The 27,208-nt window shown below is 40.0% G+C and overlaps 2 protein-coding genes across 2 annotated transcripts; one reads left to right on the top strand and one right to left on the bottom strand.

Annotated features, from left to right (window-relative positions):
- Window positions 1-217: 217 nt before the first annotated feature.
- On the top strand, window positions 218-16,484 carry svilc (supervillin c; the record flags this gene model as incomplete). Its single annotated transcript, XM_079457745.1, has 28 exons — window positions 218-519; window positions 2,382-2,564; window positions 3,272-3,306; window positions 4,599-4,660; window positions 5,813-5,955; window positions 6,089-6,311; window positions 6,501-7,048; window positions 7,139-7,229; window positions 7,656-7,703; window positions 7,839-7,907; window positions 8,052-8,120; window positions 8,403-8,611; window positions 8,695-8,849; window positions 8,948-9,052; window positions 9,715-9,851; window positions 10,225-10,372; window positions 10,482-10,627; window positions 10,950-11,119; window positions 11,296-11,446; window positions 11,545-11,851; window positions 11,941-12,150; window positions 12,794-13,001; window positions 13,107-13,240; window positions 13,334-13,489; window positions 13,655-13,783; window positions 13,856-13,968; window positions 14,076-14,231; window positions 15,560-16,484. 27 exons carry the CDS (start codon window positions 218-220, stop codon window positions 14,208-14,210), a joined length of 4,386 nt encoding a protein of 1,461 aa, XP_079313871.1. The 3' UTR covers window positions 14,211-14,231; window positions 15,560-16,484.
- On the bottom strand, window positions 16,064-23,940 carry tmem98 (transmembrane protein 98). The gene is made up of 7 exons (XM_079455538.1): window positions 23,782-23,940; window positions 18,175-18,383; window positions 17,897-18,028; window positions 17,761-17,794; window positions 17,376-17,491; window positions 17,240-17,299; window positions 16,064-17,134 (listed from the first exon to the last, which is right to left on the bottom strand). Exons 2-7 carry the CDS (start codon window positions 18,303-18,305, stop codon window positions 16,945-16,947), a joined length of 663 nt encoding a protein of 220 aa, XP_079311664.1. The 5' UTR covers window positions 18,306-18,383; window positions 23,782-23,940; the 3' UTR covers window positions 16,064-16,944.
- Window positions 23,941-27,208: the final 3,268 nt, after the last annotated feature.

Here is a 27,208-nt window from a genome sequence, read left to right as displayed (position 1 = left end):
GTTTGCTTTTTCAACAGTGCCGTGCCCTTAAGCCAGTAATCAGGATGATATACAAACCTGCTGTTATTTGAGCTTCTCTGAATACTCATACCTTCTCCCATTGTGACTCCACCATTTAAATCAAGGTGTTGACATCATCTTGATCATACATTTGGATTTATTTTGTCTGCCTGAAATCGTAAACCAGTCGGGACAGCAGGGGTTTATTTTGGACAAAATGGAAAATTTTGCCCAGGAGTCCAGAGCTGAACGGATAGCTCGTTACAAGGCAGAGAGAAGACGGGAACTGGCTGAACGTTATGGCAACCAGGAAGAGGAGCTTCCATCTAAGTGGTCGAGAAGAGAGAGGGATGGACAGGGCGTTCGCAACTCTAGGTGTGCAGATAAGTCAGGATCAGAAGCAATAAATGGAGGAATGAGAAGAAATGGAAGAATCCCGCTTGAAGAAAAGCCAGTTTCTACAAAAATCTCCAACGGGTGCAGGAATAACGCCAGGGTAGAGAACATCCACCAGAACAGGTGAGATTTTGATGTTAAACATCACACGAAGATTAATACTCATATCCTATGTCATTTATAGAGTTTAGATACATTTTTCATCAGTGTTATGCTAGGAGCTAAAGGGATGCTGAGGGACATTTTAAGGACCATAACAATATTATATTTGCATTTAGGGGGTTTTAGGAATAAAGGGAGGATCTCTCTAAATGGCTCTTATTCCCAAACAGATGAACAAAGTGTGCATCATACCATTTCTTTGGCTAAATTAATATTTTTGTAAACCAACACCTATCAACATACATCTCAATTCTTCCTTGCTGCAAACTCTCTTTATTTCCACCAGGGAAGGTTTTTTGGGTCTGTCAGTTGCACTGGATGGGGAAAACCCTCCAGACTCCCATGGGCCATCAACCCCAGACAAACCCCAGTTACACACTCATATATCAGTAGGGAAACTGAAGAACAGCCTTCTACACCAAACTTCTGAAGCATCTCCACCTAACAGAATGTAGGGATGTGTTACTGCATCATTCTGTGTGTGTGTTACCACACGCTTATCTGGCCAATGCTGTCTAAACTAGTGGACTGCATTATGTCCCACACTAAAAAATAGTGCTATATAGCACTAAAAGGGGTTGTTGGCTCGTAAGCATAGGGGATGACTGAGTTGCTATATAGAACCACCTAAGAACCATACAGAGCCTTAACATGTTCTTTATAAGAAAACAGTGATAGCACCTCGGTCACCCCAAAGAACCCCTGAAGAACCCCCAAGATATGGTGCTTTACAGCACTAAAATTGGTCCCCTATGAATAAGAGTAAAGAACCACTTTTAGTGCTATATTAGAGTGCTTTTAATATCATTTATTCATATGGCAGGAGCTTTTATCACTGTGTGTTTCCTGCTAAACAAACCCATGACCTTTTGCAATGCTCTACCAGCTGATCTACAGGAATATAATGCTAACTCACAACTTGCTTTCTTCTTTGCTATATGGTTTGCTTTGCTTTTCGAAACTCAGTTTAATTAATAGATTGTAACGCAGGGGTTTTCAAACTGTGGGACGAGACCCACTTTTGACCCACATCACACAGAGGGATAAGAGTGGATTGTGCAGTCACTTAAATTAAATAAATATCTAGCAATGGAAATTGTTTTGATATCTTACCATATGGTATTATAATACTATATTCTGGTATTTCAATATGGTATCCTACAATGATAAGGAAAATAAAAACTATCTACTTAAAAATAATTTGTATTTTATGTTTTTAAGTTTTGGGAACCCCTGTTGTAATGAATCTTCTGTCACATAATTTGGCTGCAATATGCTGCTATTGAATTTATACAAAATATAAGGAATAGTTAAACATTCTGTCATCATTTACTCACCCTGAATACAAAACTGTATACGTCTAATTGTTCTAATGAATACAAATAAAGATATTTCGAAGAATGTTAGCAACGAACAGTTCTGGGACATCATCGACTATCATAGTAGGAAACATTATTGTATATTTTTTGTTCTTTTGATCACTAAATGAGATATTTTTACGAATTTAGGAAAGCAACAGGTCTGGGGCCACTTTGACTACCCTTAAGAATTTTTGTAATAATGGTAGTCAATGATGTGTCAGAGCTGTCAGTTGGTAGCATTCTTCCAAATATCCTCCTTTGTGTTCAACAGAACAAAGAAATGTAAACAGGTTTGGAACTTGAGGGTGAGTACATGCCATGGTGACAGATTTTTTTTGGAGGGTGAACTATCCCTTTAAGTGTGTTTTTTCACATTTTTTGCTTTGGCTCATTCTTTCTGTTTCTTTCTTTCCCTCACACACATGCACACATTCTCCCCTCCCATCTGTTATGGTCCATCAGCTCAAACTGTAGTGATGGTGGTGTGTTGGCCTTGACTCTTGATCTAGCGGTTCAACCAGTTGCAGAAGGGAGTCTCCGGCGTACCCGGCGCTACATGCCAAGAGATCCTGCAGGGAGCCGCAAAACTAGCGAACGTTTCCGTACTCAGCCCATTACAGCATGCGAGATACATGACAGCCGCGGGTATGAAGACTGCTGGTTGCTTATCGGAGATACTTGAATGATGTGATATCATCGGCATTAACATGTTTTTACATGTGTCATGCATTCATACGTTCTCTCATGCACTGCCCTACATGGGCAAACGTTTGTGGACACATAATGGATTATAAATTTGTGTAAATACCTATAAAAATGTATCTCTACCTTAATTTTCTGTACTATAATTTGATATTGCCATTTTTTTCATGCTTTTACAGTGGAGGTTTATGTAGCATTAATATTGGTCTATAGAATTACTGAACCAAAGGTCTACATTATAAGGCGGTGTCCACATACTTTTGGCCATTTCATAATGTAGGGAATGTAACAAGAACTCCTACAGTATTGCAAAAGCTGTATAGCTCATGAATTGGCATTGTGCTTTCCTTTGAGACAGCGAATGAGCTCAGCATGTATTTCATTTGCTTATCAAACAGGGTGTGTGTTTGCTCATGGTTTTAATAGGTAGCATTATGTCATGCTTCTAACCTGCACAGATGTGTTTTAGTGTGTCTGTCAACGGCTGTAGTGCGAAGCAGGCTTGTTTAAGCAGATCGAGTGATGTTGTGTATCTTTTAACTTGTGTGTGTATTCGTTTCTTTTGCTTGAGAAGTACTTGGGTGAACATTTGAAGTTTAATGACTGGTTTGTCGTCTGGTAGACTTCTCATCAACTTCTTTATTTCATAGATTAATGGACAATGAAAATCAAGACACTTTAGAAAGTAAGTGAAATTCTTTGTTTGACTATCATCCTACACATTTACAGAAGATGATCTGTAGTAATTGTTTCGCTGTGTGAGATTCATATCTAATGGTTGTTAAATTACATAATACACACAGAACATCATTAAAAATGTCAAAATATATGACAAAATAAGATCAGATTTAAAATGAGACTGTGTAGACAAAGTTTGCATAATATTATAGTGCAAAAACATTCTTACAGACCTTTGAAGGTCCATTGAGTATAATTTTCAAGATCTACTGAGAGAAATGCAATATAATACACATAACTATGTCTTCAGAGGTGTATGGAGACCTTACATAATGAACCGTTATGTTTTATTACCTTAGAATGAGCTATTTCTATCTACTTACACCACGGGGGTCCTCTTTCATGGAATTCACAATGTTGTTTCTACAGTAGCCTTAAATGGATAAACTGCTCTACAGAGCGCATTTTGTAAATACTTTATCACCTTCTGCAAAAAAAAATTGAAATCGTGACAACATCTTGGTTCTGTGTCAGTCACCCTAGTGCTTTGAAAGGGGGGGGGGGGAGTTAGACGTTGGTTGCAATTCACAACCTCACCACTAATTTTATAACCTCATGCAGCTAAATTTCATACACTGGACCTTTAAAACATGCATATTCTGAGTAACTGGATGAAGAGAGACAGTGTTTTTACCTACATAATGGGGACTAAATGTGCCTGAAAGGATATAGCCAAATCTGAATTTGACTACATTGTGAAAACTTGCTGTCAGTTACCTGTAGGAAGATGATAATGTATTAATGTATATTGAAAAATACAACGAGTCTTCTGTGTGGATGAGAGGATAAAATATATTTAGCCAATGTATGAAACAGAAAGTCCCTACCAACTTCATAAATTTGCCATGTAGCGCAGTAGACACAGGTGAGGATATATGTGCCAGGCTATTTGAGTGTTTGGCCAAAAGAGCAATGAGTTTATTTGCGTGTGTGTGTGTGTGTGTGTGTGTGTGTGTGTGTGTGTGTGTGTGCGTGTGCGCGATAGAAAGTCAGCAAGAGAGGGAAAGAGAGAATGATACGTCTGTTAGTCATCTAGTGATCTCACACTTCATTATCATCTAAGAGGAATTATATGTGGATTATGTATGTGTATAAGCACATGCTTTTCACATTTTTACACATTATAGGTAATACAAAAACTTCCTCAGAATGTCTTGGTAATTTTACAGTTGCTGAAATGCGCATGTCTATGCTTTTGAGGTACTTTATGTGATTTTGTGAATCATGTTTTTCTTGCAGTGGATGTAAAGACAGATGATAGAGCCAAGATGAGTGTAGCTGCCAAGATGTCTCTGTTTAAAGTAGGTGAAACAAGACCCTGCCATATCGATTTAGCAACTGCTGCAGCCTTAATAGAAAAAAGGTCATTGCCATGGATGGAATGGAAAAGACCCTCAGAAAAGCTCTTTCTAGGATACACACAAATATATATAAATATATATATATATATATATATATATATATATATACCCTTATGGGGACTTTCCAGTCATACTGTATCTGTTGACCCTAATGTAACCTCATTACTCCATAACCATGGCATTAAATATAGGCCTACCGTTATCACACTTTTATATGTGGACTAAGGCCGTTCGTCCACATATAAACGCAGTACTTTTCTTAAAAAAATCCTGCCAGGGTGAAGATTTTTTTTAAATCTTCAGTGTTGTCATGTAGAAGGTGAAGACCGGAGATTTGGCGTATGACGTTGGAATGCATGCCGCTATCTCCTTTGTTTGACATCAGGTTCCAGGTTTCTGATTGTAAAAACTTTACTTAAAAGAGACTAAATGTTATTACTTATTACTAATGAATTTCTATATCCAATATCAACCTTGATCAGTTAAGTGATTCAAGGATAGACATGAGACGGCTCTTTTAATTCATTCAAATAAATAATATAAAACTACAAAAAGTATGATTATTAACTGAGCAAAGTATCACAAATGTGAGAATTATACATTAAAGCACAGTCTTTAAAGTAAGACTTGTTTTTAATGTAAATTCCACAATTGTGCACACATATATTACATACAGTATTTAGTTTAATTAAATCAGAAGTTACTGTAAGTAAATTACAGAAACTTTACTTTTTCAAGGGTAAATAAATTACAGGAACCAATTACTTAGTAACTAGTTACACCCAACACTGCCCACAGGGTTCAGTTGTCACTTTGGCTGCCCAGGACAGATGCTATTTAATTCATGCGTGCACCTGATAGAGACATTAAACTTACATTCCAATGGATTATATGCGAATACAATTTTATTAAATAAGCACTTCAAATGTATAGTAGCTGTAGCAGTTATTTGTGTTTTTTATTTTGCAGAATTTGGTTATAATCTTAAACCATGTGTGCTCGTTTCTTTAATTGAGAACATACATATTACATACATACAGTTACAGTATATTGCTTTTACTTCCATTTTCTAATACCTTCTATTTAATTTAGGAGTTGGAGAAGACAGCCTCACCCGAGGTTTCTTCCTTTCTCAAACCCCGTTCCAGTTTCGATGAGCGCAGAGCTCGCCGTGGCAATGACACCCGGGCACTCACTCAGCCAATCACCTTTGAGGAAACAGTGATGGCAGTGAGGTGGGCGGAACGTCTTAAGACCAATAGACTTTTGAAGGAATACTTCATCCAAAAATAAAATAGTTTATTCTAAAAACATGCAGCCCATTTCTGACTAATACAAATACTCTCTTTTAATCCCATCCAATTCAAGTCCTCAGTCAGGTGAGCCAGGTGAGTCCAAGCCTCAGACTGAGCCTGAGGTGGAAGATGATGCCAGTTCAAAGCTGTCTATGAGTGAGAAACTGGCTCTCTTTAACAAACTCTCTCAGCCCATACTGGGTGCCACGGGGAGTCCTCTAGAGGTCGGTGAGAGACGCAGACTGAAAGGAGCACGTTACCGCACGCAGCCCATCACTATAGATGAGGTCAATTTGGTAGGTGTATTCGGTGTGCATGTACACATAGGTGTTTCTGCAATGCATGTGTGTGATTATTGAAAATAATCTTTGTTTGCCTACTGTGGAGAAAATGTTTTATGTTAGTCTTGTGTGTGTGTGTCAACTTTATCTGACGTCCAAACTATTTTTTACAGAGATGTTAATAATTATTTTGTTAACTTTTAGCTTCAAAAGGGACCTGTTCAGCTTCCTCAACTTCTTCTATCGGCTCATCTCTCTGACCGGCAGCAAGCTCTGTCCATCAATCTGAAGCCCAGCGAAGTACATCTGAACTCTACACAGGAGAGAGAATCTTCCTGTGAACTCGCCACAGCACCTAGTCAACAGCCTACAGAAGAGTGCAGCTCCCAGAATGCATTGCAGCGAGGCACTGAGATCAAAGGCATTTTAAAAAAGAGCAGGTCGGCCGGAGTGGTGGGGAGAGGTGAAACTGAGGACAGGGATGAACTGAATGGTCAAGGTCGGGAGCAGAATGAGAAAGAGAGGAGAGAGATGAATGAGGAGAGGCATATGTCGGTGTCACCCGTGGATTTGTCTGTAGCTTCACTCTCTGGTGCTCCCTGGCGGCAAAGGGCGAGGAAGGATGGCGGCGCTTCCTCTGTCAGAACACGACGATCTGTACCGAAGCCCGAGGGACGTCTGTCTGTACCAGAAAAGATGCTGGCCCAAGCCCAGATCATGGAACATAGGGGCTCATCAACTATCAGTGACAGGTTTAATGCCTTTATTGCTATTTAGTTGGTAAGCTGACTATATGGTTGCTTGTGAAGATAATAGAATAACAAGTTAAAACTTTCTCACAGGCTGATGGATTCAGGAGAGACTGAGGAAGAAGATGGCAAGAAAGGTGTAGAGGCAAGATGCAATATGACAGTTGGCACTGATGAACTACAGGTGTGTATATGTGTATGTATTATATGTACAGCTTCAGGAGAGATCATTACCATTTCAGTCCAAGGTCTGGTAAATTTCAACAAAATCAAACCTTTTTGAACCATTCGTATATACATGTATTTGCTTGTATTGCCTAACAGTGAATATGAACTTGTTTTGTTTGCATTATTTGTGGTATGAGCATCTTTTTCTTATTTTGATCCGTTTCTCCTGTTTTCTTTTTCTGCAAATAAATGCGAATTTGGGAGAAATACTGTTAGTAGTTCACAGAATGGACGAAATATATTTTTCCTAAACACATACCTAAAGTAAATTCAGAAAATTATTGAGAAAGGATCATATACAGTGGCTGTTTATTTTCTCACCATAATGTTGTTTTAAACCTGTTTGAGTTTTGACCCCCGGTCTTCACATTGCCCCCTGTAGGATGAAGCTGTCAGTACAACTGACTCTACACTCCAAACTCAATCCTGGGTAAGTATATAAGTTTATGTTCCATACAGTTTGCTTCTTTGTGCATTGTTATATTAGTCTGTCATACTTTGTGTGTGGGAGATAAATCATTAGTCAATGTCACCGTTCTCATTTTGTCTGCTCTCCTCTCTTTAGGAACCCGTGTTCTCCTCGGTATACTCTCGTTGTAATTCCACACCTCAATATGTGATGTGTTTCAATGAGGTGAGCATTTGTCCGCATCAAACAAGTGTTGTTTATTCATCAGACTGAATGACGTTGAATGAATGAGCTCACAATTAATGTGTGAAGCACCTGCTATTTAGCACATCAATGATCTTTAACTGTTTTGTTCGTCTCTTTCTTCAGAGAAGTCTTTCTTATGAAGCTCAGGAGGTTTCATCTCCATCCCAATCACATTTAAAGGGGATAGTCAAGGTAGGCTACTATTAAGATAACATTCAATAAAAAAGTTAACATTGAGTAAGTTACAGCACAGATAAAATATGGGCTTGTCAGTCTCACACTTTGCATGTCAGCTTTGCAAACTCAGGCATTTTGATGTTTGAAAAACCTGCTTCTCTCTTCACTGTAAAACAATAAAACAATCTAAACAATAATTGTCTTAATGTCCTATTATAATATAGCACTCCTATGATATTAGATCACTAGAGCTAACTCACAGACATATACAAAGTTGTGTTTTTCATGTCATTTTAGGCAAACTGTGACGAAGAAGATTCTGCCGAACTTTTCCCTGCAGAGACACAAATCATTTCCCCAGATGAGTTCAGATCAAGCCCACAGTGTGCTTCTGAGATGACTAAAGAGGTCATGAGCTCTGACCCCTCTTCACTTCCAGCATGCCAGACAAGTGGAGGAGACACAGAACCTGACCTGAGCATTCTCTGTCAAACAAACACTCCAATGTAAATCTCAAACGTGTTTACATTTATTACTTTTCAGTACATCACAGTATATGTGATTTCGGTTTTATGCTGACTGTTTTCAGTTTGAGCTCAGCTGTGGCTGAACACAGGCGCTCAGTGCGGCCGTCTCGCAGGACTCAGGGTTCAAGGAATCCATTACGAGCTCTTGCTGCTCGAGAGGATATCCAACAGGATTTCATGCAGCATGAGGACAACAGCCAGATGGAGAATAACAGTGGTCAGTCAGACAAGTCTCCAAAGTAATAATCAAGTTATAATAAAGAAATGTTTTATTGTCAACCTCTCTCATCAGATTAGACTTAAATTTATTTCCAGAAGCTATGAAAAATTCAAACTGCTCCACAAATCATGTCACTTCCTGTGGTAAAGTCAGCAGACCCACGGTGCCATACAACAAACTCATGCTCATACAGGTTAAAGGTACGACCCGCCACCTAGTAACTGACTGTTGACGTTTATGTTTCATCTTTTAAGGATCGCGTATCACAGGCAGTTTCTGCCAATCTCATATTAATCTTGAGTACCTATACAGTAGTATGGCATACGTCATATCATCGAAGAGTATTTAGTTTGATCCAATTTTAAAAAAGAGACGGACACAGCTGTACGACTAGTGGGGAGAACAAGCAAGCAACACATCATCATATTAATCTCTTCGTGTTTTGTACATTATGCACACACACGCCGATTGCCAACAAAACACAGACGTATGACTTAGTTTGACTTACCGCATGCACTCATCACTTTTAGCACTGGGACCACACCATCTATCAGTTTCAAATGATCTCCAAATCCAGCGTTAAGACACATGTGACCGACACAGGGATCCAGAATGATACTTCCCGAAACAAGCTGGAGTGCTGGGGGAGTGTATCAAGTACAGAAATACTACGATGTTGACCTTGTTAAGCATGAGAAGCCAGCACGTTTAACAGTGTAAAGAAGTCAGAATGCATGACATAGCATGATACCCGCTCTTCACATCTTTGATTTGGATATTCAGATTTTTTTCAACAATTTATGTATTTCATGGTTGAAAGTTTCCTGGGTTGTTATGTCATGATGTGGGTAAATGTGTCCAGGATGGAGACAGGCACAGGTGCGCTTGGTGGAACCTGCATCACGCTCTCTTAACAGTGGTGACTGCTTTCTGCTGGTAACACCTTCACACTGTTTCCTGTGGACCGGAAAATTCTCAAACACTCTTGAGAGAGAGAAGGTACAGTCATTTTCAGAGACTGTGTGATATCAGTTGTAAACCAGTCTTTTCTTCTTTATATATATAATTCTTGATATCTATATTCTTTTTAGATATATACTCTGATTTGTTGCTTTATATAATACTTTCAATTGTATATTTTGGCACTTGGTATAATTTTAAACAGCATTTACAAAAATATATATATATATATTTACATTACTATTATCTATTGAGTTTGTTTAAGTGGAGAATGGTGGACTAGCAGTGTGGTAGCAAATGGGAATCTGCATAAAGAATCAAGAACGTTTTGTAATATTATTAGTCTTTGTTTCTTATCTTCATAATAGGTGATGGTTTTAGTTTCTAGATGTTGACTGATGGTTTGTTGCAGGCATCTGAAATGGCCTCCTTGATTGTGACCCAGAGGGATCTGGGTTGCCAAGCAACAGGCATCATTCACCTGGATGAAGGTGTAAACACAGACAGCCCGGAGGCTGCAGAGTTCTGGAAACTTCTCGGAGGACAGACCCAGTATAAAGGCAAGAGACGCATCTTTTTCATCGTATGCACTGTTAAAATACTTTAATCTAATTTAGTTGCAAAACCACTCGGTTATTCATATATTTGCTTGTGGGTGTGTTACTACAGGTCCTGATGGTGCTGATGATGATGAACACTATGAAAAAGCTATATCAGAGTCAAACTGTATTTACAGTCTACAGGGAGACAGACTCAGGCCACATGAGCAGGGCTGGGCCTCGATGCCACACCTCAACCTACTGGACACCTCACAGGTCTTTATCTCAGATCATACTATTAATAAAAGCTTGTCATGCGGTGCAGTACAGACAGTTCATATTCTAAATGTACGGTAATTATAACGTTTATTAGTACCACTAAAGAACAGAGTATAGTAATATGTCATTATTTTCTTTAACAGCATGTGACTACACCTTGTTATTGCTGTGGATAATTGTAACCACATCTGCAGTGGTCAAATTATTATGATATTATTTCTGGTTGGTCTAACCAGATTTGTGCGTGCTTAGGTTATAATCCATTGCATATAAAACATTATGTGACAAACTGTAATATGTTAAACTGTTTTATTTTCAGACTCTGCTGTTTGACTTCGGCAGTGAGCTCTATCTGTGGCATGGGAAAGACGTGGGGCCGAGCGAGAGAAAGGTAGCGCTGCAGCTGGCTCAACAAGTCTGGGATGGAGCCTATGACTACAGCAACTGCAGGATCAACCCTCTGGATCCCTGTGGTGGCCACAATCTGAAGTAGGGTCACATTAGCAATATGTACACACAGGATGAGCTGTTGCAACAATCTTGTACAAACATAAAAACTCAGCAATGACTAAATTGAATATTAACCAATTATTTAATTATTCAGAGCACATTGCTTACAATGCTGTCTTTAAAAAGAATCATGTCAAAGTGTGTCTGTGTTTCAGGCAAGGCATTGGCCGTCCAGACTGGGCAATATTTGGACGTGTATTCGACCAAAATGAGACGGTGCTGTTCAAAGAGAAGTTCGCTAACTCAATTGAACAGACAAGAATGAACAAGAACCACATTGCACCTTCCGTGCAAGAGGAAGTCCTGGTGAGCGGAGAAACACCAGACAGATCATTGATAAAAAGTATCTCTTTGCTTGTAAATAACTTTTTATTTAAAAATTGTTCTTTCTTCTTGTTCTCTAGACCCCCTTGCTTAAATCATCTTCCCCGCCAATGCTTGCTGAGCAGTGGTCATGTGATGCCAAAGCCCTCTTTGGTGGAGCCTGTTCCTCTAGCCTGTCCCAAGACACTTTGGATGGTGTGGATGTACGAAGCGGACGGGACCTCGGCATGCTGAGCAATTGTAGACAGGCCGAGTTTCGTACTGTGGCATTAAATATATGGCTTGTTTTAGAGGGTGAAGAGCATGAGGTAGATCCAGAGAGCTTTGGACAGTTTCATGAGGACAACACATACGCTATACAGTGGACGTACAGCCTTACGACTGTGGGTGAGTTAATGTCGGTGTAAATACAGTATGTTTGTGCGTTAAAATTGAGCTTTTTATGGGCCTTTAAAATGTAAGTGTTCTGTTTACAGTGGATCATATGACAGAAGACCAGGAAAAATCGGTTATTTTCATCTGGAAGGGGCGACGTTCAAGTATCAGTGGGCGGGACCTGTCATCATCACTGACCAAACAGTGTAGTCCTCAAGTGTTTGTAAAAGAAGGGGAGGAGCCACCGTGTTTTGTGCAGCTGTTTCAAGGAAGAATGGTCATTTACAGACAACATAGCAGCAGGGATGTAGGTCTGTTCTTTTGGTTATCTACTCTGAAACGCTATTTTGTTTTAAGAATAAAATAAGGCTTAGGGTTTTTTAAAAGAGACATACCATTATGTAACTTGTTCTGCAACATACACTACAGGTCACATGTTGTTGAAAGAACTACATCCTTAAATACTCAAAATAAAGTTTTAAAGGGATAGTTCACAGACAAATGGAAGATTCTGTCATAATTTACTCACCCTCCTGTCTGTACGACTTACTTTCTTCTGCAGAACCCAAACAGCGGCTGTACCCATTGACTTGCATTCGTTTTGAAGTGAATGGGCACCGCTGTTGTTTTGTCACCAACATTCTTCAAAATAAATTATTTTGTGAAGAGAAAAAGTCATACAGGTTTGAGATGACAAGAGGCTGAGTAAATAATGGCAACATTTTCATTTTTGGGTGAACTATAAAGCATAAAATGGTTAAAGTAAAAGACCTTTTATTACTCATTTACATTTAGTCATTTAGAAGACGCTTTTATCCAAAGCGACTTACAGATGAGTAAACATTGGAAGAAATTATAACAAGTAACATACTCAGAACTATAATAAAAAACAATTGACTTGAATATCTTTAAAGTTTGCACTAATCAGTCCAAACAAATGTCTGTGTGTTTCAGGAGGCTGGCGTCTGTTCTGTGTGAGAGGTGATGTGCCAGTGGAGGGCAATCTGTTGGAGGTTGAACCCGTCTGCTCCAGCCTGAGGTCTCGCGGTTCTCTGCTCTTGCTGAACGGCACGCAGGGGGCGATCTACCTGTGGCATGGCTGCAAAGCCCACACCAAAGCCCGACAGGTGGCCAAGCAGACCGTACAACATCTCAAAGAAACGTAGGAATCACACAACATTTTTTGTTAAGCTTTATTACATATAGTGGCAAACAATTAATATGTAGCATAAAGTAAAATGCTGAACGTGATTGATGTAATGAATAGGTGCCCACATGAGTTAGGCTTGAAAACTGGCAGCTTTCTGAATGTCCAAGAAGTGGAGGAAGGGAAAGAGCCAGCTGACTTCTGGATTGCGATTGGACCACAGGACAGGAAGTCGTATGATTGCATGTTACAAGGTGTGGCCTAGATCAAAGTGTTCACCTTCTTAAAACTTAAATTCTGTCTGACATTCAGTGAATAGATGTTCTATTCTCTTTTATTCATTTTAGATCCTGGTAAATTTAATTTTACCCCCCGCCTTTTTCACCTAAGTGCCCAGTCGGGAATATTCAAAGGGGTGGAGCTTATTAGCCCCTCCCATGTGAAGGGTGTCATCACAGCAATGCCCTTTCTCCAGGATAAATTATATGACGTGCAACATCCAGGTGAGAGTAAGCAAGTTCACACAACACCACAAATGCATATACACATACAGACTGTGTGAAGAACTTCAAGTGTGACATGCAAATACTGAATGCATAACTTTTTAGCTACGATCAAATGACACATGCAAATTCTTTGGTTCCTAAAAGCATTGTGACACTTTATAGCTCTGTTTCTACTGGATAACTTTCTGGAGGTGTATTTATGGCAAAGTATTGAAGCTGCAGCCTCACAGCGCCCCCACTGGGACAAAGAGAAGAAGTGCGCCATGGAAACTGCCTTGCAGTACTGTAGAGGTGAGAATAGTCAAAAGGAGCTTTGGGATATCTTCTGGTTGTGTTTTGATTTTTTTTGTGTTTGGCATTTAGAGAGAAATCCCAGGCGCCCTCCAATGGCGTACCTTATAGACGAAGGGGTGGAGCCTCTTACATTCACTAATATATTTCCTTCATGGGAGATGAGGCCGACACAGGAAGTACAGGTGATATGACATTAACTTGTTACTTGGGCCTATGTGTCTGGATTAGCGTGTGTGTACAGTATGTGCCATATATTTAAGTGAGAAAATTATTATATATTTTTTTTCAGGACTGTGTTGTGCGTAAAAAGTTAACACTGGTTCAGGATGCCCTGGCTGCCCTTAATAGGACCCAGTATCCCCTAAAGGATTTGTTGAGGAGACCCTTACCTGAGGGAGTGGATCCACTACACCTGGATAACTAACTATCACAGAATAATTTTAAGGTTAGAGATACAATCATCAGACTTTTTGGTGTAAAATGAACAAAAAAATGATTTTACATTTATTAATTTGCAGTGTTAAAGGGATTTGTTCACACAACAATGAAAATTCTTTCATCATTGTCTCACCCTCTTATCATTTTTAACCTGTATGACTTTCTTTCTTCCGCAGAACACAAAAGAAGATATTTTGAGGAAAGTTGGTAACCGAACAGCGCAAGCACCCATTCACTTTTACTGTATGGACACAAAACCAATGCGAATTGGTGAACGGGTGCCAGTTATAACATTCTTCAAAATATCTTCTTTTGTGTTCTGCGGAAGAAAGGAAGTCATATAGGTTTGAAATCACAAGATCAATTCTTAAACCTCGTATTTCCATATTTAATGATTTTTGTTTTCGTCATAAATCATTATTTTTAGTCACCCTTTATGTTTGTCACTGGAATCTGGAAATATTTAACCACTAGAAAGTATTGAAAAGGGCTTGTCAAATTTGACAACACCTTATTTGATCATATACAAAGTACAGTTTTTTTCCATTTCATGAAAAACAGCAAATCTGAGGTTTCAATCAAGTCAAACTTTATTTCGTAGGTAAGATAAGATAAAAGTAAAATACATTTAAATTAAATAAAAATAGCAGCCAAAATCACACAAAATGAAACTGGATTTTAAACTGGACTTGATAATAATGAATGTTTGGAATGTTATTCCAAAGTTTAGGCCCCGCCACTGCAAATGCACGGTCACCTCTGTTCTTTAAACTTACACGGGGGACAATTAACAATGAAAGGTCGGCGGATCTAAGTCCTCTAGAGGGAATGTATGGCTGTATTAATTCTGTCAGATATGACGTTGCCAGACTATTTAATGATTTAAAAAGTAGATTTATTATATTTTTAGTATTATTTTTGATTCTCATTGGTCTGTCAAGTATTCATAGAAGACATGGGTTTTAAGTAGTTTTTTATATGTTGTTCACCGGAATGGACTGTTTGTTAATTTTATTAAATAAACAATTTGTTGAATGGGTCCTGTAGTAGAAACCCTATTTTAAATTTGACATCTAGCGGGTGAGATTGGTATCGCTATCTAAATTCTAAATGTTGGAGGGGCAAGTTTCTTCAAGTACCGGTTATCAGAAATAATCTTCAGGCACTCTATTATTTGCCAATGTGTACCGGAAGTTAAGGGCAGTCCACAAATACGCGCATGCACAGTAACATATGTTTATGTTGTTGCTTTGAAACCGTCTATAGAGGCAGAAGTTACAGATTGCATCTTTAAGAAACTTTAAGATTAGTTTATAATCCACTTTTTATTTACAGGTTGCTTTGGAAAGGACACAGAACGACTACAACTGTCAATCAGATTTACAAAAAATGGACCTCAAGAAAAGCAAAGGACTTTACTGAGCATCGGCAGAACTGTAATCTGGTGTCAACAAAAACAATGACATGTTCTTGTCAGTTGGTTAGGGCTGGAGGTGAACTCTGCAGGACACCGACCCTCCAGGAGCAGGATTGGGCACCTCTGTTGTGAGGTGACGACAATCGCATGTACAGTATAATTGTGAATGTGTTAAACCATGAGCGTGAGTGAGTTTTTGCATTCTTTTTGCTCTAATGTTCAGCACTCATTTTGGCCAAAGCTCTATGCTCACATCTAGACAGAACTGTTTACTCTGACTTTGACAAATTGCTGCCATGTTTTTCTTTGTGGTTTCTTTCTTCCCCTCCTCCATCCTCTACTGCAGCTGTTTCTGCTCTTTCTTTATCTCTCCAGTCTGACACCCTTCTCCTCTTTAAACACAAGCAGCACATGTGAATATGAGGTGTGGTATATTTACTCAACTTACAGTTGAATTTAGTCATGTTTATTTTAATATAAAAACATTGACATGTTTCCACTGTTAAGCTTTTATTCACATTTACAAATCTCAAATATATAAACAAGACGAGACATGAAGCAGTAATGCAATAATGAATGAGAAACATCAGTAACAAAAGTGCTCACAGACGACAGAAATAATAATCAAAAGAGGAAATATTGATAAAACTTCAACATGATCATGACATAAAATATTGAAAGACATTATCATGCTAATTCATGAATTGTCATTGCTAAGTGTGTGTCTGTTGAAAGTGTATTCTACAGTTGGGGGTTGTGGTCACATCCGAGTGGTTACGGAGGAAAGGAATTAAGTGTGGATTTAGACTTCATGTGACCCCATAAAAAAATGAAAGAATACCCGACAAAGAACAGAATGTGAGTGTCTGTTGTACTTTCTGCAGTTCAAAGTAAAAAATTACAAGTTCTATATCAAAACTTCAGATTAATATCTATGTATATTGTCTTTTCACATTGTGTATTTACAGAATTTAACATTTTTATAGCACTGAAGATGCAAAACAACAATAATATATCAAAGTGTATTTTCCATTTTCTTATTTAATACATACTCTAAAGTCTGCAATTCAAAAATAGTGCATAGTATTTATGCATTTTTATATATATATACAACTTGATTGGCACTTTTTCGCTAATATGTGTAAATGAAACCAGCATTTGGAAAGACAGACAGCACGGCCACAGTCTAACCATGAAATGTAACAGATACATTTAAAGAACCATTGAAAAGAGAAAAGACAACTATCTGTGTGATTCATTTCCTTGAGTTAATACACACGTATCTCCTGTGTGCTTTTAAGAGTCAGATTGACTGCTCTCTCTCCGGCAGGCATCTTTCCGGTTCGGATGCTAATGCCGCTTCTCTTAGCACGACCATGTGATCCTCGGCTGCATGCAGTGATTGGTCGATCCAATCCAGACTGCCAGACATGTGGCAAGCGTTCCGTGTCACCAGCACCAAGTGACTGACCGACAACAGTAATGCAGTGGCCCTAAGAACCAATTCAAAGATTTGCAAACTTATTAAAAACAAAAACACAGCAAATTTACTAACATTTTACACAATTATTATTGCCTTAATGGAGCTTTAAAGTTACCTGGCATCCAGGAGAATGGGATCGAGGGGAGGATACATAGACCGAACCACATCATCCACCCTGTAACAGAACAAAACATCTCAGTATCAGCAAGTATCAGCAATTTCAGGGGTGTCACGCTGTAGAATTCTTCTACCTTGGGCTGATGCGTTTGGCCACCGTGATGATGTCATTCAGCCTGGCAGGTGCTTTAACTTTTGCCCCAGACCCCATTGTCATGGCAACAAGCTTTTCAGTGAGAGTGTGGCATATCTAGATGGGACAAGATACATTGTTTATCAAGAAACGCCTCGTACAAGTATACATTTCACATACACGTCACATACACACAGTTTGTGTACTTTGATGGATGCTTACATTTCTTAGGAGACATAGAAATCTTCATTTATTTCATGTTTCAAAATGTTCAAAATGTGGTAATGCATATATCTATATGTATTTATAAAAAGTTTTAAGTTATTGAGTGGTGGCATCACACCCCACAGTACAGTATATACTGGATATTAAAATAAATGCTCCACCTTCAGAATAGCAATGCAGTGAGACACAAGGCCCCTGAAAGATAAAGAGAAAGAAAGAAAGAGTGATCACTGCTACTATAAGATACTGTTGAACATTATTATGTTTGTAAGGTTAAGTGTGAAGTAAAAGCAGTACGAGGCATCCTCGATCCAGTCTTCATTCTCCAGCATGGCCTCAATGTGAGGGTTAGTGATGACAACATCATCCAGCTCCAGTTCTGAAGCTTCGCTCTGAGTCTCCATAGCTCCAATAAGATCCACTGTGGGTCTGAGATGGGACAAAGGATGATTAGTGAAAAAATAGACTTTCTAAAGGTTGAGAAATGAAGAACATTGGCACAAAATCGATCCAGCTTTGTCATTAATGTGGAAATTGGGTCACTTTCTTTAGTGTTGAATAAAGTTCATAGTTACTTGGAATCAAACTGATGTAGAAGGTCAGGAGGGTGACAGTAGCGATGGCGACACACAACCACTAATGCCACGAACGATGCCAGGAAGATGGTGGCCAGAACACCTATGGCCACAATCACCACAGTCTCCATGGTTAAGTGATGATGAGTGATACAGATGAGGATTGTTTAAGAGTTATTTGGTTGGGGTCGCAAAAATTCCACATCTATCTGAGGAAAAAACAAAACGTCTTTTAAAGGGTTTTCTTTGTTTGCCTGAACTATGGCTCAAAAAATGATTAACTCTTTATTAACCTTATAATGGCACATTATTGTGTAGCCCTTCAGTCAAATCTCTCCGATCAAAGCCCACATGAAGCTTATTACGGTCCGAGAAGCAAAATCTTTTAACATTTTGATTTGATTCAATTTATTGTCATTACACACATACAGTGCAACGAAATGTATTTTTAGAAGAAGATAAAGCACAACATGGGGAAGGTGGGGAGAAAAACATGTACACAATACACCAAAGACAAGACTTGCAACAGGGATAGGTAATCCAGTTCCGACAAGCAGCATCTGATTCTGCTACCATGATGGCGCCGCATGCAGACCCACTTGTCAGGCTGGCGGGTCACAGCTAGGAGGCACTGGATCTGGGAGTGGGTTTTTTGTTTGTGTGTGTGTGTAAGAGTCTATGTTGTGATTGTCTATGCAGGTGTTTCAGTAGAATGGGGGAGGTACGCAAGAGCGTCTCTCCGTACTGCTCCACTCAGGGTTGAATTCTAGCAGCAGCCTTGGCCATTACATAACATTAAATACAAACGTCAACGTAGGAGTGTGTTTGTGTACCTGTCTGTGAGTGTACCTTTGTAGTGGCCATGCCCATCAGACTTTATCCCACAGTTTAGTCAACTATTAACCAGCTCACAGGCGTGTGCTGTGTATCCTTGATAAAAAATGATGTGTGTTTTGTACTTTTTGTACATAAAAATTAAATAAATATTTCAGTTACCGGATTTACTTTGTATTTTAAACTTTTATTCTATTTTTATACAAGTAAGAGTCTTTCCCACTACCCCATACCTGCTTATTTTTGTGCTTTTGTTTGTACTATGTGTTTTGTCATGATTCCGCTATCATGTCATGTTTATTTTTGGTCTTGCAGCGGAGTCATGGCATAGCCTTAGGTTTTGTGTGAGAAAGACATGGCTTTGTTTTGATTCTGACATGCCATGTGCTTTCTCGTGTCTCGTCAGTGTTTCCCGCCCTTTTGTCTCGTTAGCCTTCCCATTAGTGTCTCATTACCTACACCTGCCCCTTGTTCAATTATCCTGTGTTTGTTTCCCTTTAAAGCCTCCTCTTGTCTATTGTCCTGTGCTCGTTCATTGTATTTGGTATCTTGTACTTTGTTCCTCTATGCTGTGTCAAGTACCAAGTTCTCGTTCAGTGTATTTTGGTGAGTCAGTTTAGTCTTGTCCTTAGTGTTTATTTTTCTAGTTTAGTTAGTCCATGTCCTGGTTGTCCCTATTATTTGTCTAGTCTTGGTTTTACTCCATCGTGAGTCTTTGTTTTGTGTTTATTGTGTATTAAATTTATTGTTATCTCCTTCACCCCCGAGTCTGCCTGCAATTGGGTTCTTCTCTCCACACAGTTCATAACAGAATGAACGAGCCACAGAGAACCCAGCAGGCAGCCAGGGACCGTGAGCAGTCCTCTGCCAGCCAGGACCACCAGCATTGGTGGCAGTCGACTGCTGACTTAATTCAGCGGGGCGATGGTCCTTTCCAGCCTCAGGGAGATAGGTCCCTGAGTGAGTATGCTCGAGCGTCTGTGGCAAGACGGGGTTTTCTGCCAGAGACGCTCATGAATGCCTACTTCCTGGCAGGCCTCGTTAAGCCTCCACCGTTGGAGGAACGGGAGAGGCTGATCCGGGGGTCCTTTCAGCAACTGGTCAGCAGTCTTGCCTCCAGCTGCCCCTCAGCTTCGCACTCTCCCCTGCCTCCGATCCCAGAGAGTCGTTCCCTGAGAATCGGGGCCGTGGGCCTCTCCTCACCCTCTGCACCCTTCGACTCTTCCAGCACGGAGCTAGTCATGCTCCCCACCGCTTCTCCGCAACCGGCTACACCCACCGTGAGCCGGTCGAAGAAGAAGAAGCCGAGGAGGGGTGTAATCTCCAGCCCGAACTTCCAGCCGGAGGAGAACACCGGGACTCAGCCCAAATATTTTTTGGGGGGGCGTCATACGGGCAGGAGGGCCCCGTCCAGCGGGCCTCCTGATGTCCCGTCAAGTCCGGTGGTCCCAAGTCCGGTGGTCCCGAGTCCGGTGGTCCCGAGTCCGGTGGTCCCGAGTCCGGTGGTCCCGAGTCCGGTGGTCCCGAGTCCGGTGGTCCCGAGTCCGGTGGTCCCGAGTCCGGTGGTCCCGAGTCCGGTGGTCCCGAGTCCGGTGGTCCCGAGTCCGGTGGTCCCAAGTCCGGTGGTCCCAAGTCCGGTGGTCCCAAGTCCGGTGGTCCCAAGTCCGGTGGTCCCAAGTCCGGTGGTCCCAAGTCCGGTGGTCCCAAGTCCGGTGGTCCCAAGTCCGGTGGTCCCAAGTCCGGTGGTCCCGGCGTCCACTCCAGCGTCAAGTCCTGCACCCAGTCCTGCTCTGCCGGCCTTCCAGCCGGCGTCAAGTCCTGCACCCAGTCCTGCCCTGCCGGCCTTCCAGCCGGCGTCAAGTCCTGCACCCAGTCCTGCCCTGCCGGCCTTCCAGCCGGCGTCAAGTCCTGCACCCAGTCCTGCCCTGCCGGCCTTCCAGCCGGCGTCAAGTCCTGCACCCAGTCCTGCCCTGCCGGCCTTCCAGCCGGCGTCAAGTCCTGCACCCAGTCCTGCCCTGCCGGCCTTCCAGCCGGCGTCAAGTCCTGCACCCAGTCCTGCCCTGCCGGCCTTCCAGCCGGCGTCAAGTCCTGCACCCAGTCCTGCCCTGCCGGCCTTCCAGCCGGCGTCAAGTCCTGCACCCAGTCCTGCCCTGCCGGCCTTCCAGCCGGCGTCAAGTCCTGCCCTGCCGGCCTTCCAGCCGGCGGCTCAGCCGGCCTTCCAGCCGGCGGCTCAGCCGGCCTTCCAGCCTGCGGCTCAGCCGGCCTTCAAGCCTGCGGCTCAGCCGGCCTTCAAGCCGGGAACAAGAACAGTTCCCCCGAGGACTTCTCCCATCAAGTCCCCGGGGATTCCACGTTCGCGAGCGCCCCCGGGAACTAGGACTGTCCCACCCTATCCCTACCCTCTTGGACACCCTCCCGTGAACTTTGTTGTTCCCCCACCCCCCCTCCCATGTTTATTATTTTTATTGTCTCACCCCAACCCTGTGATTTTGCTTGCTTGTTTGCCCCTGATATTGTTTTCTTTGTTTTGCCTTGTATTGTCGTGTTCCCAGTCTGTCTTGTCTTGTTAGTCTACCCCTTGATGAACACCTGGAGGTGTTCATTTAAGGGGGGGCTTATGTCATGATTCCGCTATCATGTCATGTTTATTTTTGGTCTTGCAGCGGAGTCATGGCATAGCCTTAGGTTTTGTGTGAGAAAGACATGGCTTTGTTTTGATTCTGACATGCCATGTGCTTTCTCGTGTCTCGTCAGTGTTTCCCGCCCTTTTGTCTCGTTAGCCTTCCCATTAGTGTCTCATTACCTACACCTGCCCCTTGTTCAATTATCCTGTGTTTGTTTCCCTTTAAAGCCTCCTCTTGTCTATTGTCCTGTGCTCGTTCATTGTATTTGGTATCTTGTACTTTGTTCCTCTATGCTGTGTCAAGTACCAAGTTCTCGTTCAGTGTATTTTGGTGAGTCAGTTTAGTCTTGTCCTTAGTGTTTATTTTTCTAGTTTAGTTAGTCCATGTCCTGGTTGTCCCTATTATTTGTCTAGTCTTGGTTTTACTCCATCGTGAGTCTTTGTTTTGTGTTTATTGTGTATTAAATTTATTGTTATCTCCTTCACCCCCGAGTCTGCCTGCAATTGGGTTCTTCTCTCCACACAGTTCATAACAGTGTTTTCTGTTTACCCTTCTGCTTGTTCTCACCTGTTAGGGAATGACATCTTCTAAATTTAAGATTCCCTGTCTGGTCTTTACAATCTACAAAATAGTAAATTGTTGGTCCTTGTTTCAGTCAAAGCTTTTGCAATTCAAAAGACTATTTCCTTCTTTTTTTTCAAGCTGAGTGGGTATTATTTTTATTGTCGTCAGTGATTTTGTGATCATTCCCCATGGGCAGCTATTACAGCATGAGAAGTTTACTTCACTTCAAGAGGATTATGTATAATTCTGTTTTGGAATGCTGTAATTCACAAATCAGATTACTGTGTGTTATTCTGGCTGTTACATACTGTGCACACTGAATTAACCTTTTTTAACCTTTACAATTTTATTTACCTTTTGGCAAATTTTTATTGTATTTTCTTTTGCCAGGTTAGGCAAAGAACACCAGAAAACATCACCACACACTAATGTGGAATCTAACCATCCAGGTCCATATACCATATTACCATCTGGAAAAGATGAAAACTAATATGGAACAGTGGTGATGTAAATTTCTAAATCGTCTGAGACCAAGAACACTGAAAAGAGCACAGATCCAAATGCACTAGATGTCCAACTTTGTTATAAAACAAACCAAAGGCATTTCAAATCATGAAAGTTTGCAAGGAAAGTTCAGCTAAACAGATTAAAAGAACTGTATAATTTATTAATAATGCTAATTTATGACACACATTACATAACAAATTTGATAAAGTAGATGTACCTAACAATGCATAGAACACAAGATTTACATTAAATGAACTGTTGTATTAACTTATATTCTGTCTTCAGTATTCTGTTACATCCACTTTAGGAAAGTGAATACTTTAGTTTACTGTACCTTAATATTAATAGCAATAATAGCAAAGCATTAATAATAGCAACTACAGTTTATAGTTAATAGTAAAGTATGCTACAGTAATTTCTCATGTTCTTATTCATGCTATATCTTATATTCCTATATGTATGACTACTTACATTTAAAGGTACATTTCTAAATGTACAAATCTTATTTTTAAGCTACGTTTAGCAATTGTTCGATTTTATTAATGGAAGTTATGTGTTAAGAAAGCATGCGCAAAGAGCACTACAATGATCACTCGCCGTTCTTTGTCTTAACACAAAATGTATAAATATGGCTATTAATAATTAATTTAATGTGGCAATACTGATTTCACTCTGCCTGCTGCGTCACACCGATACAGAGTTTGAGCAAATGAAACATGTGTAAGTGTTAAATTTATTTAGGTGGATTCGTGTAATGTCTTGTTGGAAAGTTCACTGTAGGACTCAAGGACTCAACTTTAAACAATCTCCCAATCACATATCATCACGCTTTAAAACTCAACACACCATCATTTCACACCAATTGTTCAGAGACATTTCCGCCAGGATGCTACATGCAGCTTTGCAGTTTTTAAGTATATTTATAATTTTTTCTGCTGGACATACAAAATCCTGCATAGCTGTGCACTGGGCATACTTTAAATAAAAGTTCTGTTATCCCTTTTTCTAAATTATCTGAGAATATATATTTTCATGAATTAAACGATGGCGAGGGTTTTGTTGTATTGTAGTATCTTACCTCGATATTGGTTCCATTTTAGTTGTTTGTCTCATGAACAAAGTGTCTTTCGTTGATCGGGTGGAGACGGCACGGAGATCTCCAGCGCGGGAGCGCGCAGAGCATTGGCGTGAACTTCGCTCCTGTCCGAGGCGCGCTCTTACATACACGTGAACTATCAAGACGCAGCCGCCAGATGTCGTTAAAGAGTTAAACCCATTGAAAGCCTGTTGATGTCGTAGTTCACCCAACAAGATTAAAACTCTGTCATAGTTTTCTTAACCTCAAGTCCCAAACCTGTAAACATTTCTTTGTTCTGCTGAACACAAAGATGGATTCATGGAATAATGTTTGTAACCAAACAGTTGTTGGACACTACTTACTACCGTTGTAGGAAACGTTTCTTTATACTTTTCTTTGTTCTGTTAAATAAGATCTTCGGAAGAATGTAGGAAAACAAACAGTTCTGGGGAATGTTTGACTACCACTGTATTTTTTTCTACTATGGCAGTCAACTGTGACCCAGAAGTGTTTGGTTAAAGATTCTTCCAAATACTTTCTTCGTATTTAACCGATAATAACTCATCGGGATATCTAATGTTTTTTAAAGGATGAGACTTTGAACAATCATTAGGGATAACATAACTTTTATTTAAAGTATGCCCAGTGGGGTTCAAAAAACTATGCAGAATTTTGAATGTCAAGCAGAAAAAAATAGAAATGTTGTAACAAACTGCAAAGCTGCATGTAGTATCCTGGCAGATGTCATTTCACACCTTCAAAGGTCAGTGTTTGCAATTGCAACCACAAATATAATACTTTGCACATAATAACATGTTTGATGTTATCTCATAATCCGGCTAAGCTTTTTAAAATATAGAAAAGATGTTGCATATAAGAGGGCATTTTTGTAGAAAATGAAGGTCAATATCATGAATGGCTTTGCAGAGATGAACCTCAAGATGTCTTTGCTATAGTTAACCACATCACAAATCCATCCCATATTGTTTAACGCAATCTGCTTTTCTCACAAAAGCAATCTGATTATAATAAAATCATAATCACGGTCCAGCTGCTTTATTCTGGCAGGCTTGTGAAATTTAGCTTTATTTTAAGGTGGCATAGTCTGAGAGCTCTGCAGTGGCAATCTGCCTGTGAGCAGCTTTGACCACAGTTGTACCATGAACAATGGCTGAATATGTCACCTCATCCTGGAGAGAAAATAACATAAACAGTGAGATGTTGTCATAAATACCTATATATTACAGCATGCACACAAACAAAATAGATTTTTGATTTACCTCACATGCATCCTGCTTGATGTTTTGCTGTTGAGTTGAGCTAGGCTATAAGACACCCTATAAAGACAACACTTAATAAGAACACATACACAGGTTCTGTTCGCATTAGGGCTATATTCACACAATCTTCTCAAATTATATTCCTTTGGCACCCGAGTAGATGGACTCTGTAATGTCATACCAGATTAACCATTTTATTTATTAAACCAAAATACACAAGTATGTTTATCATACAGTATTGCACATGTTATCTGTTCTACAATGAATTTGTGATTACGTGTGTCGCCTCATCGTTGCGTAGCACTCATCTAAAATTATTCAAATTTCTTACTGCTAAACAATAAAACATCGAAAAGTAAGCTGTGAAATCGCAATAAAATTTAAGACACATCACTCATTTAGTTAAAATGTGGTTAAAAATATTGAAATAAGGAAAAACCTACTTAAGTTCAAATAGAATAAAACCTTCAGGTTCTAAATGTTTATAGAGACACATAACAATGGAGTTGTATCTTTTATAATTGTTCACAATTTGAATACACTAGTATATAATTTTTTAATCTTTGCATTTTATCCACATTTGATGATCATTGGAACTTATTCTGTGGTCTATGGTCTTTAGCCGTGTCATCATTGTTCATATTATTATATGTTTGTGTGTATACCTCTGCATCTGCAGAACATTACTGCTAGTACTGACAAGAAATATTATCATCACCATTAAGTAAAAAGCACAGACACTGTTACTTACATTGATTGGTTGACTCGTCTTCTAAGTGTTGAGTAGTTGTGGGTTCATCTGTTTGATTTGCCAGTTCAGATGTTGCATGTGGGGTTGTATTGGGCCTTTTCTCTGTTCAGAGTCCAGTGATTGTCAGTCAAAACAGAAAATTGTTTTGTAAGATCATTTCATTGTTTTATAAAATGTTATATTATTTATATTATGCCTTTTTTATTTAAAAAAACAGTTAAATGGAAGTTTTTTCTCATCTCATTCCGATATGTTTAAAACCCACTTTATTTTTACATAGTTTTGTTAAGCAGTTCACAACCTACAGACGTAGGTTTAAAAAACATTACTGCAATAAAACTGATTTTAAGCTATTCTTAATTGCTGAGAAATGTAAAATACTGTATGCATATCAGACAGAAAGCTTTTTAACTTGATTTACCTTTTATTGTTAATTGAATGGATCTGTAATGGCTGAATGGAATCTCACAATTGTAGAGTCCTTCATCCTCCTTTCTCAAGTCAGAAAGGAGAAGAGACAGGTTTGTAGGTGAGCTATCATTAAACAGCTTCAGTGACAGTCTGCCACTGTACTTCTCATTTTGAAATAATTCATTATTCTCCTGTCCGTCGATGTAACGCCAGGTAAATATCTGAACTATAGACTGGGGGTCAGCGCAGACACATGACAGCAACACTGAACCACCAGTATATCCTGTTACTCAACGCTCATCTTCAGATAGATGGCAGCCTGCAGACATAAGTGTTTTGTCTTTCAAAACAGATGAAAACGTTTTTTTTAATATATAACAGAAATTAAAAGCTGGAGTTGTATTGCCATCCCTTAATAATGTATGTATTTATGTTTTAAAACGTAAGGAAGCATTCGGGTAGCAGAATTCAAATTAGATGAACATTTGGGTTTTATCCAAATTAGGAAACAATTTAGAAAGTGTGTTGTCGTGAGGAAGGCGGGATGAGAGCCGTGAGACGGGGCCGGAGGCGTGAGTAATAGTTGAAACCGAACATAAACTCCAGGCCTGGTCCTCTCTCACTGACGGTCCGGTCGCTCATCCTCTTATGCTCCCGATCTCCTCCGTGATAGGAGACCGCTGCACCCATAGCCGACGCTGGTTATCACTCATGCACCGGCCTCGAATCCCGGCTCTCGTCCCGCCTACCTCACTACATGTTTATTTTTAAAATAAAAATAAATAATAATTGTAGGAACATGTGAAACATTTGGTGCAAAACATTCTTCAGCGCTCAGTCGCCAGCTGAAAATGAATAACAGGAAGTTATTAGATCTAACATGATGAAAAAATTATGGTGTAAGTATTAGGCCTATAAATGCATCTAAACTCAGTGCAAAGTTCAAGCTTGGAGCTCTCCCCTCAGACAGCACACCAGATATGCA

The sequence above is a fragment of the Barbatula barbatula genome (assembly GCF_947034865.1).
Source record: "Barbatula barbatula genome assembly, chromosome: 5".
NCBI classification, from domain to species: Eukaryota; Metazoa; Chordata; class Actinopteri; order Cypriniformes; family Nemacheilidae; genus Barbatula; species Barbatula barbatula.
The sequence above is the reverse complement of the archived record's forward strand: the minus strand, read 5'-3'. Positions and strand labels throughout refer to the sequence as shown.